The sequence below is a fragment of the Tenrec ecaudatus genome, chromosome 11 (genome assembly GCF_050624435.1).
Source record: "Tenrec ecaudatus isolate mTenEca1 chromosome 11, mTenEca1.hap1, whole genome shotgun sequence".
Lineage (NCBI taxonomy): Eukaryota > Metazoa > Chordata > Mammalia > Afrosoricida > Tenrecidae > Tenrec > Tenrec ecaudatus.
Window position 1 is genome coordinate 64,294,280 of NC_134540.1, and position 14,088 is coordinate 64,308,367.

At 55.4% G+C, this 14,088-nt stretch overlaps 1 protein-coding gene across 1 annotated transcript in view; it reads right to left on the bottom strand.

The window, feature by feature from the left end:
* Positions 1 to 14,088, bottom strand: part of POLR1A (RNA polymerase I subunit A) — a 62,401-nt gene that overhangs the window by 33,788 nt on the left and 14,525 nt on the right. Inside the window, exons 7-12 of the mRNA XM_075563096.1 lie at positions 12,584 to 12,676; positions 11,223 to 11,328; positions 10,812 to 10,971; positions 8,942 to 9,112; positions 8,691 to 8,813; positions 7,869 to 8,099 (exon numbers count right to left, since the gene is read on the bottom strand). Coding sequence (XP_075419211.1) covers positions 7,869 to 8,099; positions 8,691 to 8,813; positions 8,942 to 9,112; positions 10,812 to 10,971; positions 11,223 to 11,328; positions 12,584 to 12,676 — 884 coding nt within the window. The remainder of the gene's footprint in view (positions 1 to 7,868; positions 8,100 to 8,690; positions 8,814 to 8,941; positions 9,113 to 10,811; positions 10,972 to 11,222; positions 11,329 to 12,583; positions 12,677 to 14,088) is intronic.

A 14,088-nucleotide genomic window follows, 5' to 3' on the forward strand; every position in this document is an offset into this window, starting at 1 on the left:
ACTATAAAATATTACACAAGGCTGCAAGACGGTGGAGCTAAGCCGACAGTAGCCCCTAAGTAAGGGCACCCATTGATGACAGTAAGAACAATGAGCTAGGTGCCCAGAGGAGGCCCACTGCGGGCATTAAAAAGAGCACACCTAACCCTGTGTGTGTGCTTGTCCACCAGGGAGCAGGCTCACCGCGGTCCTCCCTCAGCTGCTCGGACCAGGGCAAGCCAAAAAGGTACTGCAGGCTTCCCCTTCACCCGTGCTGAACGTGCTGCATCTCAGTGACCAGCGGACGGCTGCAGACAAGTTCTCTCAGTAACCCACTTGTTACTTCGGCTCACTACAGTGCCTTAAAAGAACAACAACATCTTTTGTATGCCCTGGGAAAAAACCGGAGTGAGGTCAAGGCCCAATTCTGAACGAGAGTCAAGTGGATGCCTTCCAATTATCACAGCTTTGCGACACACGCCTGGCACTGCTGCCTCGCATAAACTGCACTGTGGGCGGGTCAGGCGTTTGAGGGAAGGTTGGAAAGCCCTTACAGGTGAGCCCCAAGAGGGAAGACCGTCAGCCTCCACACTGCTGAAGACACGGTGGCTGGAATCTAGAAAGTGCGGAACGAGCCGCTCATGAAATGAGTGCCGAAGCTGGACCTCACGGGACCCGGCATTACCAACTTGCAGCCAGACTCTTGGCTTTAGGAGCTTTCACTCGATGGGCGCCCAAAGTGCCGTGCCAAGATCAGCCAGCCCAGAGCTGGCTTTTCCACCAGTTTTGTCAGCAAGGTGGAAGTTAAGGAGCACGATATTCGGGAAGGAATGCTGACCAGGGATTTACCAGTAGGGCAGAGGACGCCAGGTCTAATTGAAATGAGTGACTTGTGACGAGCCAGGGAAATTCCAGGCAGAGAGGCCGGCTCACAATATCACAGCAGCAGCTTCGTTGGGTTCCAAAGAGATCATCTTGCCAGAACTTCTGGGGAACTCAGGGTCATCGAGGGGGACTTGTCAGGAAGAAGTTTTAAAGAAAACGGAAAACTGAATCGGTGAGAAAAAGGCCAGGACATTTTGCAAGGAATTTTCCCCCATCACACTAAGGCACCTACCTACACTCACTCTTTAGTGACAGCTATCCTTAGAGGGTCCCTGGGAACCCTGCTCCTGCCCCTCACACTGGACTTTCTGAAACTCAGAGAACATTTCGAAGGAACACAGTTTGAGTCCTGTAAGGGTGCTCAATCTGCAGTCTTGTCACCCTGGAGACGGAAGAGCTCGGGACGGATTATTCAGAGAAGGGTTAACTGCGACTGCCAGTGGCAGAGGAGACACTGCCCCTGTGGGCTTCCCAGGCTGGAACTCATTGGGGAAGTAGAAAGTCCCGCCTTTTTCCCCAAGAGTGCTGGCGCTTTCCAACTGCTGACCATGCTGCCAGCCGCCCAGCCTGTGACCACCGCAGCACCAGGGCTCTCAGCGGAGGGCCAGCGGGTGGGAGTGGGCGGCGGTAGCCGGGAGGCACAACAGTTGTAGATTTGATCGTTCTGTTTCAGTCGTTTCTAGAGTTTACAGTAGCCTCTTGACCCCCCTCGCCTGGAGGAGGGTTCCTAAGGGCAGGTGGTCACCCTCACGTTCATGTCTCTAAAACTCACAAGGCCTCCCTCCCGCCGGGTCTGTTCCCACTCACGGCGGGCCCTTAGCAGTGGTGCTCAACCTGAGTCATGCCCTGTCACACAGTCCTTCACGTGGTGGTGACCCCAACCATAACATTACTTTCACTGCTACTTCATCACCGTCACTTTCTACTGTCATGAATCGGGCGACCCCTGTGAGAGGGTTGTTGGCCCCCCAGGTTGAGAATGTCTGCCATATCGGGTTTCCAAGGCTGTGAGTCTTTATGGGAGCAGAGATATCTCAGTACTATTCCTTTCAGAAATGGACAGGCAGTACTTTTGAAAAAATCATTTTTTAAAAAATGGCATACATGATATGCTCATTTTGGGGCGGGCACCAGACTAACTGAAGGAAAATAAAATTCAGCTCTCAAAAATCCACAGCGTCCTCCTTTCAGAAGCTGACTGTAGAGGACTTGGAGCACTGGCAGCTACTGGGATGCCTACATAAGGGGCAGAGGGGGTACTTTAAATACAGGGACATGGGAGTAAGCGCCGCCCCAGGCATTATGGAGACTAGGTGATCTCCCAGCCCACCCCATGCCCCCTAAATTCCACCGGGGTGGGAAAAACACAGGCCTCTCTAAGCCTAGCTTCTTCCCTGCTGTCCACAATGTCCAAGCTGCATCTGGCAGTTGGCGATAGACAGACCAGAGGGTTACAGTGCGCGTGCCACTCTCCCCAGCCCTGTGCGTGGCTGTGTTCCCACAAACGCCGCTTGCTTTTAACAACAACACCCTCTCCCCCAACCGTAGCCACGGCCCTAAGATCACCCAGCATAGAGGCCTCTCTGAGAGGAATAGTGGCCTTCCCCTCCCCCAAGGCCCACGTCTGCGGGAGCGCCGACCTCGCGGGGTTCCCATGAGCATCTGCCCAGGGCGCTGGCCACTGTACGTCATGCAGTGAAAGGTGACCTTCAAGGTCATATTTCTTTAGCCTCTCAAGGGAGGAAGGGCACAGACCCCAAACCGGTTGCCTGGCAAATGTAAGACATTCTCGGCTCCGCATAAGCAAACTCTCCACCGCTGGGGGTCACACGGGGCAGGCTGGTGGGTGCTGGCCAACCCAAACAAGCCCCACAGCCCCTTCCTCTCCCTAGTCAGTCTAAACAAACACTGCCGGGAACAGCAGCATGCCCCAGTGTCCAGCTGTGGCAGACTGCTGGGCAGGAGGGGACACGGTGCTGGCTGTCGCCTTCACTCCCTGGGCCCAGGGGAAGAGGCCGAGGTGGCCATCCCTTTCCCTCCTCAGCTAACTGCGGAGGATCCTGACCTGCCCCTCAACACTCTCCCCCTTCCTCTCTCAAGTCCCCTGATCTATGTGGGGTGCAATCACCACAATCTTTAAAACTATCCAGAGGGAAAGCACACGTCCACTTCGTTACTTGTAAACATCACACATCTGCTGGCTGCTAGGCCTGCGCTGGCGGGTGGATGGCTGTACCACTGGAAGCTCCGCTCCTGACATTGCAGTCTGGCTTCAGTGGAGCTCCCAGACCAGGGCAGGCTCCACAGAAAGGCCTGGCCACCTCCTTCCCAAAACATGCTGGTTAAAAACCTATGGATCTTGAGACTTGTTTGGAGGTTCTAGCAGGGGAGTGCAGGTACTCATACACCCTCGACCTAAGGAGAGTCCTCCTTCTATTGGGGGAGGTCCTCCTCTTCAACAGAGCAAACAGCTTTGGGAAGGACACACATGGAGCGGTGAGGGAAGAAGGGGACACCGCCTAGCCAGCCAGATCAGCCCAACGCACCCTGGCGATCAATGGGGTGACAGATGTCGCAGACAGATCACCTTCACATCCAAACCGAGAGGAATTACTAAAACCCAAATGCAGCCTGAGCATGATAGTGGGACGAGGAAAGTAAAAGGAAATAGAGGAAAGAGCTAGGGGGCAAACGGCATTTTTAGAGGTTTAAATAAAGGCACGCACATATATAAATATATTTATATATGACGTTGGGGAAATAGATCTATGTGCATACATTTATAGGTTTAGTAATAAGGTAGCAGATGGACACTGGAACCCCACTCAAGTACTCCCTCAATGCAAGAATATTTTGTTTTATTAAGCTGGGATTCCATGACGATCACTGAAGACAAAGCGGGGTGCATAAGCAAATGTGGTGAAGAAAGCTGATGGAGTCCGGCTATCAAAAGATATAGTCTCTAGGGTCTTAAAGGCTTGAAAGTAAACAAGCGGCCATCTAGCTGAGAAGCAGCAAAGCCCACATGGAAGAAGCACACCAGCCTGTGTGATCACGAGGTGTCAAAGAGATCATAGATGAGGCATCAAAGAACAAAAACTCAAATCATTGTGAATGAGGGGGAGTGCAGATTGGGGACCCAAGACCCATCTGTAGGCAACTGGACATCCCCTTACAGAAGGGTCTGGGGAGGGGACGAGCCAGTCAGGGTACAGTGTAGCAATAACTTTCCTCTATTTCCTAAATGCTTCCCCCCACCCCACCCCTGCCACCACCACCCCCACTATCATGATCCCGGTTCTATCTGAAAAATCTGGCTAGACCAGAGGATGTACACTGGTTCAGATAGGAACTGGAAACAGGGAATCCAGAGCGGATGATCCCTTTAGGACCAGTGGTGAGAGTGGTGATACTGGGAGAGTGGAGGGAAAGTGGGGTGGAAAGGGGGAACCGACAATAGAAAAGTGGGTGAAAGGAGACGTCAGTGTTAAGATATGACAAAATAATAATTTATAAATTATCAAGGGTTTATAAGGGAGGGGGAGTGGGGAGGGAGGGGAAATATGAAGAACTGATAATTAAGGGCTCAAGTAGAAAGCAAACGTTTTGAGAATGATGAGGGCAATAAAAGTACACATGTGCTTGACACAGTGGATGCACGTATGGATTGTGATAAGTGTTGTACGTGCCCCAATAAGATGATTTAAAACAAAACAAAACCTATGGATCTGATCGTAAGGATGATGCGTGTCTGGACATCTGTTTTGCAGTACGTGGGTTCGCCAGGCGCTGAGGCAACGTGAACATGCGGGGCAGTCGTGTGCAGCTTTACTGAGAACCAAGAGGTGCACGTGTGCATAGCAGTATGGAGATTCTGGATAAGAAAGACAGCCCAGGCCTGGCTTTGCCCTCGGGTCCAGCCTTCCCTCATGCCCCGGAGGCTCCTGCACCTCGACTCCAGGCTCACTCTGTTCTCCCAGGGCCCCAACCAAAATTGATTCATGCCTCACGGGTTTCACAAAGGCTGACAAAAGCTAGGTAGCTGCTGGGTGCAGTGAATGAGTGGGATGGAGAGCACACTGGCCCGGTCACAGGACGCAAAAACTCAGGGACATACCGGTCAGCGGACAGGAAGCAGCTCCCTGGAGCAGGCGTTGGCCACCTTGGAACGCAGTCACGCCTCGTCCCTGAGGGCTGCTCGGGCAGCACTAGAACAGAGTTGAGCAGCTGCCACAGAGGCTGTCATTCTGCAAAGCCTAGACTAGTGATCTTGATGGAGTAGTGGTTATGTGTTGGGCTGCTAACCGCAAGGTCAGCGGTTCGAAACCACCAGCTGCTCCTTGGGAGAAAGGTGAGGCTTTCTACTCCCGTAAAGAGTAACAGCTTTGGAAACTCACAGGGGCGGTTCTGCTCTGTCCTACAGCGTCACTATGAGTTTGGTCCTTGATGAAGTTTCCCAATCTTCCCCCGAGAGCAGGGGTTCCCACCTCCTTTCAGAACAAGAATCACTCCACTCCCGCCCCCTGGCAATGAAACACGTTTGTACAACAGTCCATAAACCAGCGCTCACCAGGGGCAGTGGTGCCCATTCTGGGAGCAGGGCTCTAGAGGAATGGCTGTGAAGAAGCACAGTGCTAGCCAGGTAATCACAGGAGGGCAAATACATCCAGCGAGCAAGGCACGGCCAGTGCAAAGGCTGGTGGGTATTGTCTGGGCAGAGCGGGTGACAGCTGCGTGGAGAGGTGAGGCGGGCAGCACAGTATGAAGCGGCAGTGAGACCCCAACCTCATGACTCCCTCATTTCCTTCCTGGGAATGTGCGAGCCGCCAGCAGGGACGCTGGTCCAGGTGAAAGTGGAGGCCCCGTGAAGGAACTCCCTTTCCGCACTTGCCTCCTCCCCACAACCCCATGTCCAGAACCCCTAGATCTCCCGGGGTTTTCCTTTCATACCCTTCCACAGCACAGACAGGGCTGAGAACCAGTTCTTTCCACTCTGCTCCAGCTGCTCCCCTGGGCTCCTGGTGAATGGCTTTGTCTGGACAGGCCTGAAGTGTCCTCCCACAGCCCCGGGGGGAGGCAACCTGCACACAGTCCTGCGCCTCTCTGCCCCTAACTTCCTGAGGCTGGGCTGCCTGGGGTCCCCTGCGTTCCCCACATTCCTGCCTCCCCTGTGCCTCCCACCTGTCTTGCCTTCTGTGCACAAAGGTTTGGACACACACACTAGCGTCACACCTGACCTCTTCGGTGGCTCCCTAACCTGAGCCCCGCATCCCTCCTGCTGCGGGAGATGGTTCCCTGTCCTGCCACCTCTCCAGGTTCTCCAGGGCCCAGGCCCATCTCCTGCCCAGGCACTCCCTTCGGGAGGCCCCGCCCACCCCCCTGGTTGCCACTGCAGCCACACCAAGGAAGGGAGATGGGCCGGGGCCCTTGTGAACCTGAGGTGGTGACTTCTGTCTGCAGATGCCTGCTGCCCCCACGGGACCGCTCTCCCCCAAGAGGGCCCCGAGGACGGGAGAATAATGGAACAACCTGTCACGGCCGCAGCGCTCTCCCCCTCCTCCAACCTGATGGCACCATCACACCCACACTCGGCGCCCGCCTGTCTCTGCTAGAGGGCCTGGTGGCACAGGGGTGACTCGGTGGGCTCCATGCTCACCGCCAAGGTCAGCATTTGGAGATTCACCAGCCGCTCCTTGGGAGGAAGGTGGGGCTTTCCATTCCCGTAGAGTTCCAGTCTCAGAACCCACAGGGGCAGTACTAGCCTGTCCTGTATCACTGGCAGGGTGTCTCTGCCTAGGCTTTGGCTGTTTTTAGTCAAAGGAATCCATGACAGGGGGTTTCTGCATCAGGAATGGGTACCCTGGCGGTCAGTGTCACCCCTGACTCTCCAGTCACGCTTCCCTGGGAGCAGCCTCTTCCTCCCCCTTCCCTGGCACTCCACGCTGCGGCAGACCTTTAATTGACTTCCTCCTTCACGGGCTCCGGGGTCAGTAACGGGCAGCGAGTTAGTCATGAGGTCTGACAGAGGTCTAACAGTCACATGCCCCCCCCCCGACTCTGGACAGCACCCTAACATCCATCTCAGCGGGCAGCGAGTTAGTCATCAGGTCTGACAGAGGTCTAACAGTCACATGCCCCCCCCCCCACTCTGGACAGCACCCTAACGTCCATCTCAGCGGGCAGCGAGTTAGTCATCAGGTCTGACAGAGGTCTAACAGTCACATGCCCCACCCCCCCGACTCTGGACAGTACCTTAACGTCCATCTCAGCGGGCAGCGAGTTAGTCATCAGGTCTTACAGAGGTCTAACAGTCACATGCCCCGTCCCCAACTCTGGACAGCACCCTAACATCCATCTCAGTGGGCAGCGAGTTAGTCATCAGGTCTGACAGAGGTCTAACAGTCACATGCCCCCCCCCCGACTCTGGACAGCACCCTAATGTCCATCTCAGAGCGGGCTCCGCTCTGCTCAGCAGCCCACACCCCTGAGGTGTGGCTGGCTACAGCAGCAGCACGGTCAGGCTGCGGTGGACTTGCTGGCTGAGCCCAGGCAAAGTCCAGACCCTTCTCACAGCCCCCGGCGTTGAGACCCGACACCCAGCACTTGCTTCCTTGGGGGCTGCTCTCCTCAAATGGCACACACAGGAGCCCCGGCAGAGCTGAAGTCACAGGGCACCGGGCCACTCCACAGAGGGAACGGGCGGGGGAGCGGGGCCAGCTGCTGTCAGCGACTGGGGACCCCCCTTGGGCAGCCCTTCACCTGCTGTGATTCTAGCGCTCCAGGTGTGCCCCAGCACCGACTGTGCTGCATGGCCCGGAAGTGCCCCTAGTCTTAACGCCTGGAGCTCTGGGTGCAGCGGGGGCAGCTGCAGAACACCCATGGGTGGGGAGCCAGCTCACTTCCCTCCCGCGCCGACGTGGCGGGGGCAGCAGTCAGTGGCCGCCAGACATGAGGGAGCCAGGAGGGGCTGCCAGAGCCCACGACCCAGACTGCCCTCCACTCACAATTTTCGTCCCCTGGGGCTTCGGGGCCCCCGTGGCAGGTGTCAGGAGCTGCTTGGCCACGGCTTCTCGCTGGCTGAGGTCGGAGGCGCTCAGGGCGGTGCGGCTGCCGTCCTCGTTGACCACCATGGAGGCCCCCGGGTGCACATTGGGGCCGTTGATGACTGCCTGCCTCAGCTCCTGCACGTTCCACGGGGTCACTGGTTGAGGGTAGGTCAGTTTTGTGGCAAACACCTGGAAACAAGGAAGGAGGGTGACAATTTGAGCGGGCAGAGTCAGGGCTATGGACCCCAAGTCTGACGTGGCAGGCTGCGTGATGCTGCCCTAAGATGCTGAGCAGCGGATGGAGCCTGCAAGGCCCTCCAGCGAGGCTACCGGCCCCGCCACCCAGCGTCTTCCCTGGCGCAGAGCCATCTGCCCAGACCCACTCCCTCCAGGGAAAAGAGGTCGAGTCTCCTCTCCCAGCAGAGCCAGTCCACAGAGGGTCAGTACGTAAAGTGTTGTCATTTACGCATCAGCTTTTTTTTTATACCCCTTGTAAACTGTCATTATTGTCTCATTGGCTGGTAAATTCAACATCCTCGAGGAGAGAAACACAACATGGGCCCCCTCACACTCCCCGCCCAAGCAGACATCGCTAATCAGTAGTGGCACTTTCCCCAAAAACACCCTCCACTCAGCCCCCCTCGGCCGGGAGATGCGGGTCATCTTCCTAAGTGTCTGTCTGGCAAGTTAAGCCGCATCCACATGGCTGGCCTAGGAGAAGCAGGTACTGTCAGCCGCAATCCCCCGCCCTGCCCTCTGGGGGCACGCCCCTGCACGCACCATGGGAATCCCAATCTCGTTGGTGTTGATGTACATGTCTGGGCAGATGACAGAGCGGGCCGCGTAGTCCACGCGCTTCCCCATCATGTGCTTCCGGAACAGGCCCTCCTTCTTCTCCAAGATCTTTTGGGGATGGAGGGATCCACATGAAACAAGTAAACAAACAAAAACAATTGAAAGGACCCAGGATGATTGCCCCTTTCTCCTTTGACGCCCTTCAACCAGAGACTGGAAAGCAGCCTGCTGCTCACCTGTCGGATGCCAGGGTACTTCTCCATCATTAGCTTGTCCATCTCGCTATCAAACACAATGTTGACGTGGCTCTGAAGGCGGATCCAGATGTTGTATAGCTTGTCTGTGAGCGTCTGGCCTGGAAGTGTGCTTAGAAAGGAGCGGTCCACAGGCGCCGAGGAGTCTTTATCCTGCGAAGGGACCGAGAGGAGGTGTCATCTCTCTCAGGCGGCTCCGACAATGGGCCAAGAAAACCATTTCATAGTTAGCGTCAACAAATCACGTGTGACCCACGCAGTCGCCAGCCTGGCCCTTTCTGGCGGTAAAAGGAACTCTCGTAGATAAGCAGGCTCCTTTGTGAAGGCTCCTGCTGAAGCCCCCTAACCTGCCCTTCCCCAGGCAGCCCTAGAAGCTGTGAGCCTCCCACAGCCAGCTCTTCCATTACAACCGTTGCTGCCCTGCCAGGTCACCATGTCTCCAGGAATTTCATTTACGGCCTTACAAAAACTTGAACCAAAGCATGGATTAATGGCAAGTGGAACAATTTCTTTAAATGAAAAGGATTTCTCAGAGGACATCTGCTGTTAAGTTTAAATTGAGGCTCCTCAATTAGGCTGGTATTCACACCTCCCTGGAGGGCTTCATGAGTGCTTTTCAGACTTTGGACCTTGGCCGTCAGGGGAAAGACATGGCCCTCACTGCCGAGAGCGTCAACCACTGAGAGCGTCAACCACTAGCCGTGGCTCTCCAGGCTGAGGTGGCTGGAGAGCTAGTGACTGGGCTGCAGGACAAGGTGAGCTTGGTCCAGCCCTGAGGGCCTTCCTTAAGGAGAGAGAAGGCGGAACAGCCTCTGCAGGGCATGTTCAGGGGCACCCTTTGCTGGGGGAGCTTTGCAGGGAGAGGCCACCTGATGGCAGGGAGGGACCCTGGTCACCACTCATGGCCACGTGGTGATTGGTGGAGAGTCCTCCTTGGGACCTGCCATGGGATGAAATGTAGGGCGCCAGCTGGGAAAGAACTAAGACCAAAGGGTGCTCCCAGGAGAGCGAGGGCAACCCTGGAGGCAGAGTGCGCCCCCTGGTGAGGGGCCTGGATCACAGCAGGCTGGCCGACAGGGCAGAAGATCAAACCCAAACCAGCCAACGCTACAGGACAGGGCCGAGCTCTCCCTTTGGGTCTCCAAGAGGGTAACTCTCCAACTTCCTACCTATTCATGTCCCAAGAGAGTTTTAGAGCACCACAATGCCAGCAAGTTTTCTGAGCCCCCGATTCAACTCTACCCCCACAGAGCACACGGGGGTAATGTCTGAGTGCACCACTAAGGGAGAAAGTGGACACACCCACTGAGAAACTCCCCTCGGCCACACTGACCCCACTGCTGCAGCCAACCCCGGAGCCCTCGAGCACCACGGCCCGGGCTGTGGGGGCACGCAGAGCTTCTTCGAGCTGCCCACAACGGCCAGCGAGGGCAGGTGGCCCACGTTACAACTTAGTCCAAGAAGCGGAATGCCCACCCAGGGTCACTAGCAGAGAGGACAGTTCTCAGGGGCAGGGCTCAGACTGTGATCAGTGGCTGATTTTCAGAAGAAATAGCCAGGCCTTTCCTCCAGGTCTTAGCCCAGAAGCTCCCCCAGAATCTACCCAGCAACACACAAACCACCAACCTCCACTGACAGAAGGGCCTCGAATGTGCTTGAGGTGCACTGAGTGGGAACCCATGCATGTCTCCCTCGCAGGCCCCCACCCTCCCTCCCAGGGCTCTGCCAGCTGAAAGGCATATCTCAGGTGCGGTCCCCCCACACACGAGTGTTCTGTCCAGCCCACTGCCCCAGGTCAGATCTCAAAAAGTGTATGCTGAAGGCGGGATGTAAGCACAGAGCCAACCCTGACCTCCTCGCATGGTGCAGCCACCTCGCACGGCAGCTTCTGGTCTTGGGCCATCAGTGCCAGAAGTTTCCGGATCAGAACAATGTCCTTCATGACGGCCTGCAGGTTCACCGTCTGGCCGTTGGTAAACATCTGGTCGCCGAGGCGGTTGACAGGGCGATACCTGCAGGTGGAGGCATCATTAGGAAACCCTCGCCAAGGGCGGGCCCGGCTCTTCCTACCCTCACCCACCTCTAGGGCCAGCACTCCCATCCCACTCAGGGCAGTCGGGAGAGGGGAGCGCCCTACTGCTCCCCAGGCCCTCGCGGAGGGAGGCACCTTCTCGGCTCCATTCCTCAGTGCCCCCCACCCCCTCCTCAGGTCGTCAACACTAACTCCATCCGTCTGTCAGGGGCAGCACACCGAGGGCAGTACCTGGAGGGCGGCACCACCAGGAAATCCAGAAAGAACGTGCTGGGATTGAATCGGGACTCCATGCCGATGTCCTCCAGTCCCCAAAAGAGGTAGTTCAGGAAGAACCCTGTATTCAAAGTGAAGAAACACCCCCCCCCCCCAAGACCACTTAGCTCTGTTCAAGGGCACAGGAGGATGCCCCATATATCCTGGAGAGGAAATAAAGCAGTGCAGGGCCGTCTAACGAACAAGACCACATGTGTTTATGAAGAATGACACGACCCAGAGCGGTCCCTGCGTGTGGGAGCGCGTTTCTGCAGGAGGGAAGCTGGCTTCTAAACACAGGCACCACAGGGGAGCTGACAGCAAGATGACTGCAGGGCCCCACTCGAGGGGGGCCAGTAACCAAACTGCAGGTGAACAGATGCGTTGGGCGGTGTAAGACACAGCACAAAGAAAAAAATGAGAGAGAATAAGGGTTCCGGGCCAGGGAAGGGAGGGGACAAAGGGGAGGTGGTATCAGAGTTCTGAAGCGGATGGTGGCAGCAAGTATGGTTGTAAAATTGTTTGCTCTTACTGAAGTATGGGGTGTTGTAGTATCTGAGAGCTCCCAATAATATAATCAACAAAAAAATAAATAACCTCACCCCCCCAAAGTAAAATAAAATAAAAACAAGCTAATCATCTGTGATTGGCAACCAAATGCAAACATCCAAACTCACTGCCACCGAGTGGATGCCCCCCATAAAGACCCCCTGGAGGCCAGGGAGAGAACAACCTTACACCTGTTTCCTATTTCCAACCTGGACCCCAACAGCAAGTGAGAACACAAACAAGCAAAACAAGGGCCACTGTGGCGTTCTTACATATATATGTGAAATCAAGGGGAAAATAACTAGCCTTAAAACAAAACAAACAAACAAACCAAAAAACTAGCCCTCCACAGGGGCACTGCCCAAGAGGGAATCATTTGAGAATCAAAGGGAAATGTTCCACTCCTGATCAATGAATGGACCGTGCTGGGGCCAGCCACAGTAACGCGAGCTACTTCTCACTGAGCGCGTGCCTCCGAGGATGATCTCAGTCCTGCGTGTTAAGAAAGGTCTTTTTTGGGGTGGACATGTAAAATCGCGGGCTTTTACATTGAGCCTTCCAGAAATACGGCCAAGTGCTGAAGCAAGGCCCGCCGAGGCTGCAGTGTAATGACCGGGCTCAGGCACAGGGTCGGCATGCTCAGAGGTGGGTGCACGCCCCCTTCTAGAGATGCCTCAACGACAGAGCATCCCGAGGCTGCCCCAAAACAATGGGCTGGTTTCACGAGCACACTACCCCCTCCCTCTTCTGGAGAAGGCACAGAGCTGGCGGTGCAGGCCGACACGCACCTTCGTTCTTCCAGAGCGCGGTGAGGTGTTCTCGGGCGCTGTTGGGGGTCAGGTAACCTCGCTTTCCCAGCTGAGCCTCCTCGATCCCTGGAGCTGGAGGAGGGAAGCACAAAGACGGCCGTTAGCGGGTGGCCAGCCCTAGCCTCCCATCTGACCAGAGACCCGGCTCTAGGACAGGACGTTTCCAGCCCGGGTCCCCCTCACCGGTGCTTTGACCTCATTTCTCAAGTAGCTAAAGTAGTATGGTTGGTGCACAAAACAGGAAAAGTAGGGCCCAGGGGGGCGGGGGCAGCGGAAACATGATACCACTGCATTTAACAGAACGATGATCACTTTTACACGTTCCTTCCCGCTCTCTGGTTGAGACAAGTGCATTTCTGCATAATTTATCAGCTGAAGTGTGGAATTACTCAGCCAGTGCTGTGCTCCACGCTAGGCATCCCCTCCAGAGCGCTTCTGCTCCTGCTCTTTCCCTGACCAGCGTTCTCAATGGCTGCAGAAGATTCACACGGGGGGATGGATGCCTCCTGATTTAGATACGGCTGGACATCTGGGCCGATTACATCATCTTATTTGAAGCACCTTTAGGACGCGGCTTATTCTAGATGAGTTCCCTGTGCACGCAGCGTTACGGATTAAGGAGCATGGACATGTGCACGCACACACACGCGTGTGTGCGGCTAAGTGTACAATCCATGCCTTTGACAAGGATCGCATCGGTCGTATTCTCAAAGTGTGTCAGGAGATCAAAGGGTTCCCATCCAGAAGGCCGGGCTCTGGGCACTTTCATGGTTTTCAAAGGCCAAGTACATAGTCGAACACTCTAGTTTCAAAACTCTTAGTCTCTTCTGGGACGCACGCCCTAAAATGCAGAGTGGCACGAGCCCCCCTCTTTACGTATTCATCAGGGAAGGGCTATGCCTTGTCTGCGCCCTAGAACTTGAGTGTCTAGCACACAACAGATTCTGACCAAATATTCACACGCTCCATCGTGGATGCTTCTAATAGCCTAAGGTCGGGGTTGACTTAAAAATCCCATTCTGGTCTTTTTTCCCTGTGTGTCACTGACTATGCAAAGGCATGAGACTGTGTGGACCATAAGACACTGTGGATGACCTTGAGAATCCCACAAGCCTTCATTGTGCTCATGTGGAACTTGGAAGTCGTGCCAACAGAACACGAGAACACTGCATGGTTTACAATCAGGAAAGGTGGGCATCACGGTTGCAGCCTCTCAATCTGTGTGCCGAGCAGATCATCAGAGAAGCTGGGTCCTATGAACAAGCGTGCAGCGTCAGGATGGGAGGGAGGCTTCTTAACAACCTCGGATATGCAAACGACACCACCTTGCTTGCTGAAAGCGAGGGGGAATTCAAGCGCTTGTTGATGAAGATCAAGGACTGTAGCCGTCAGTATGGACTACATACAACTCACTGTGAGGAAGACCCAAATCCTCACAACTGGGCCAACAGCTAACATCATGATAAATGCAGAAAAGACTGAAG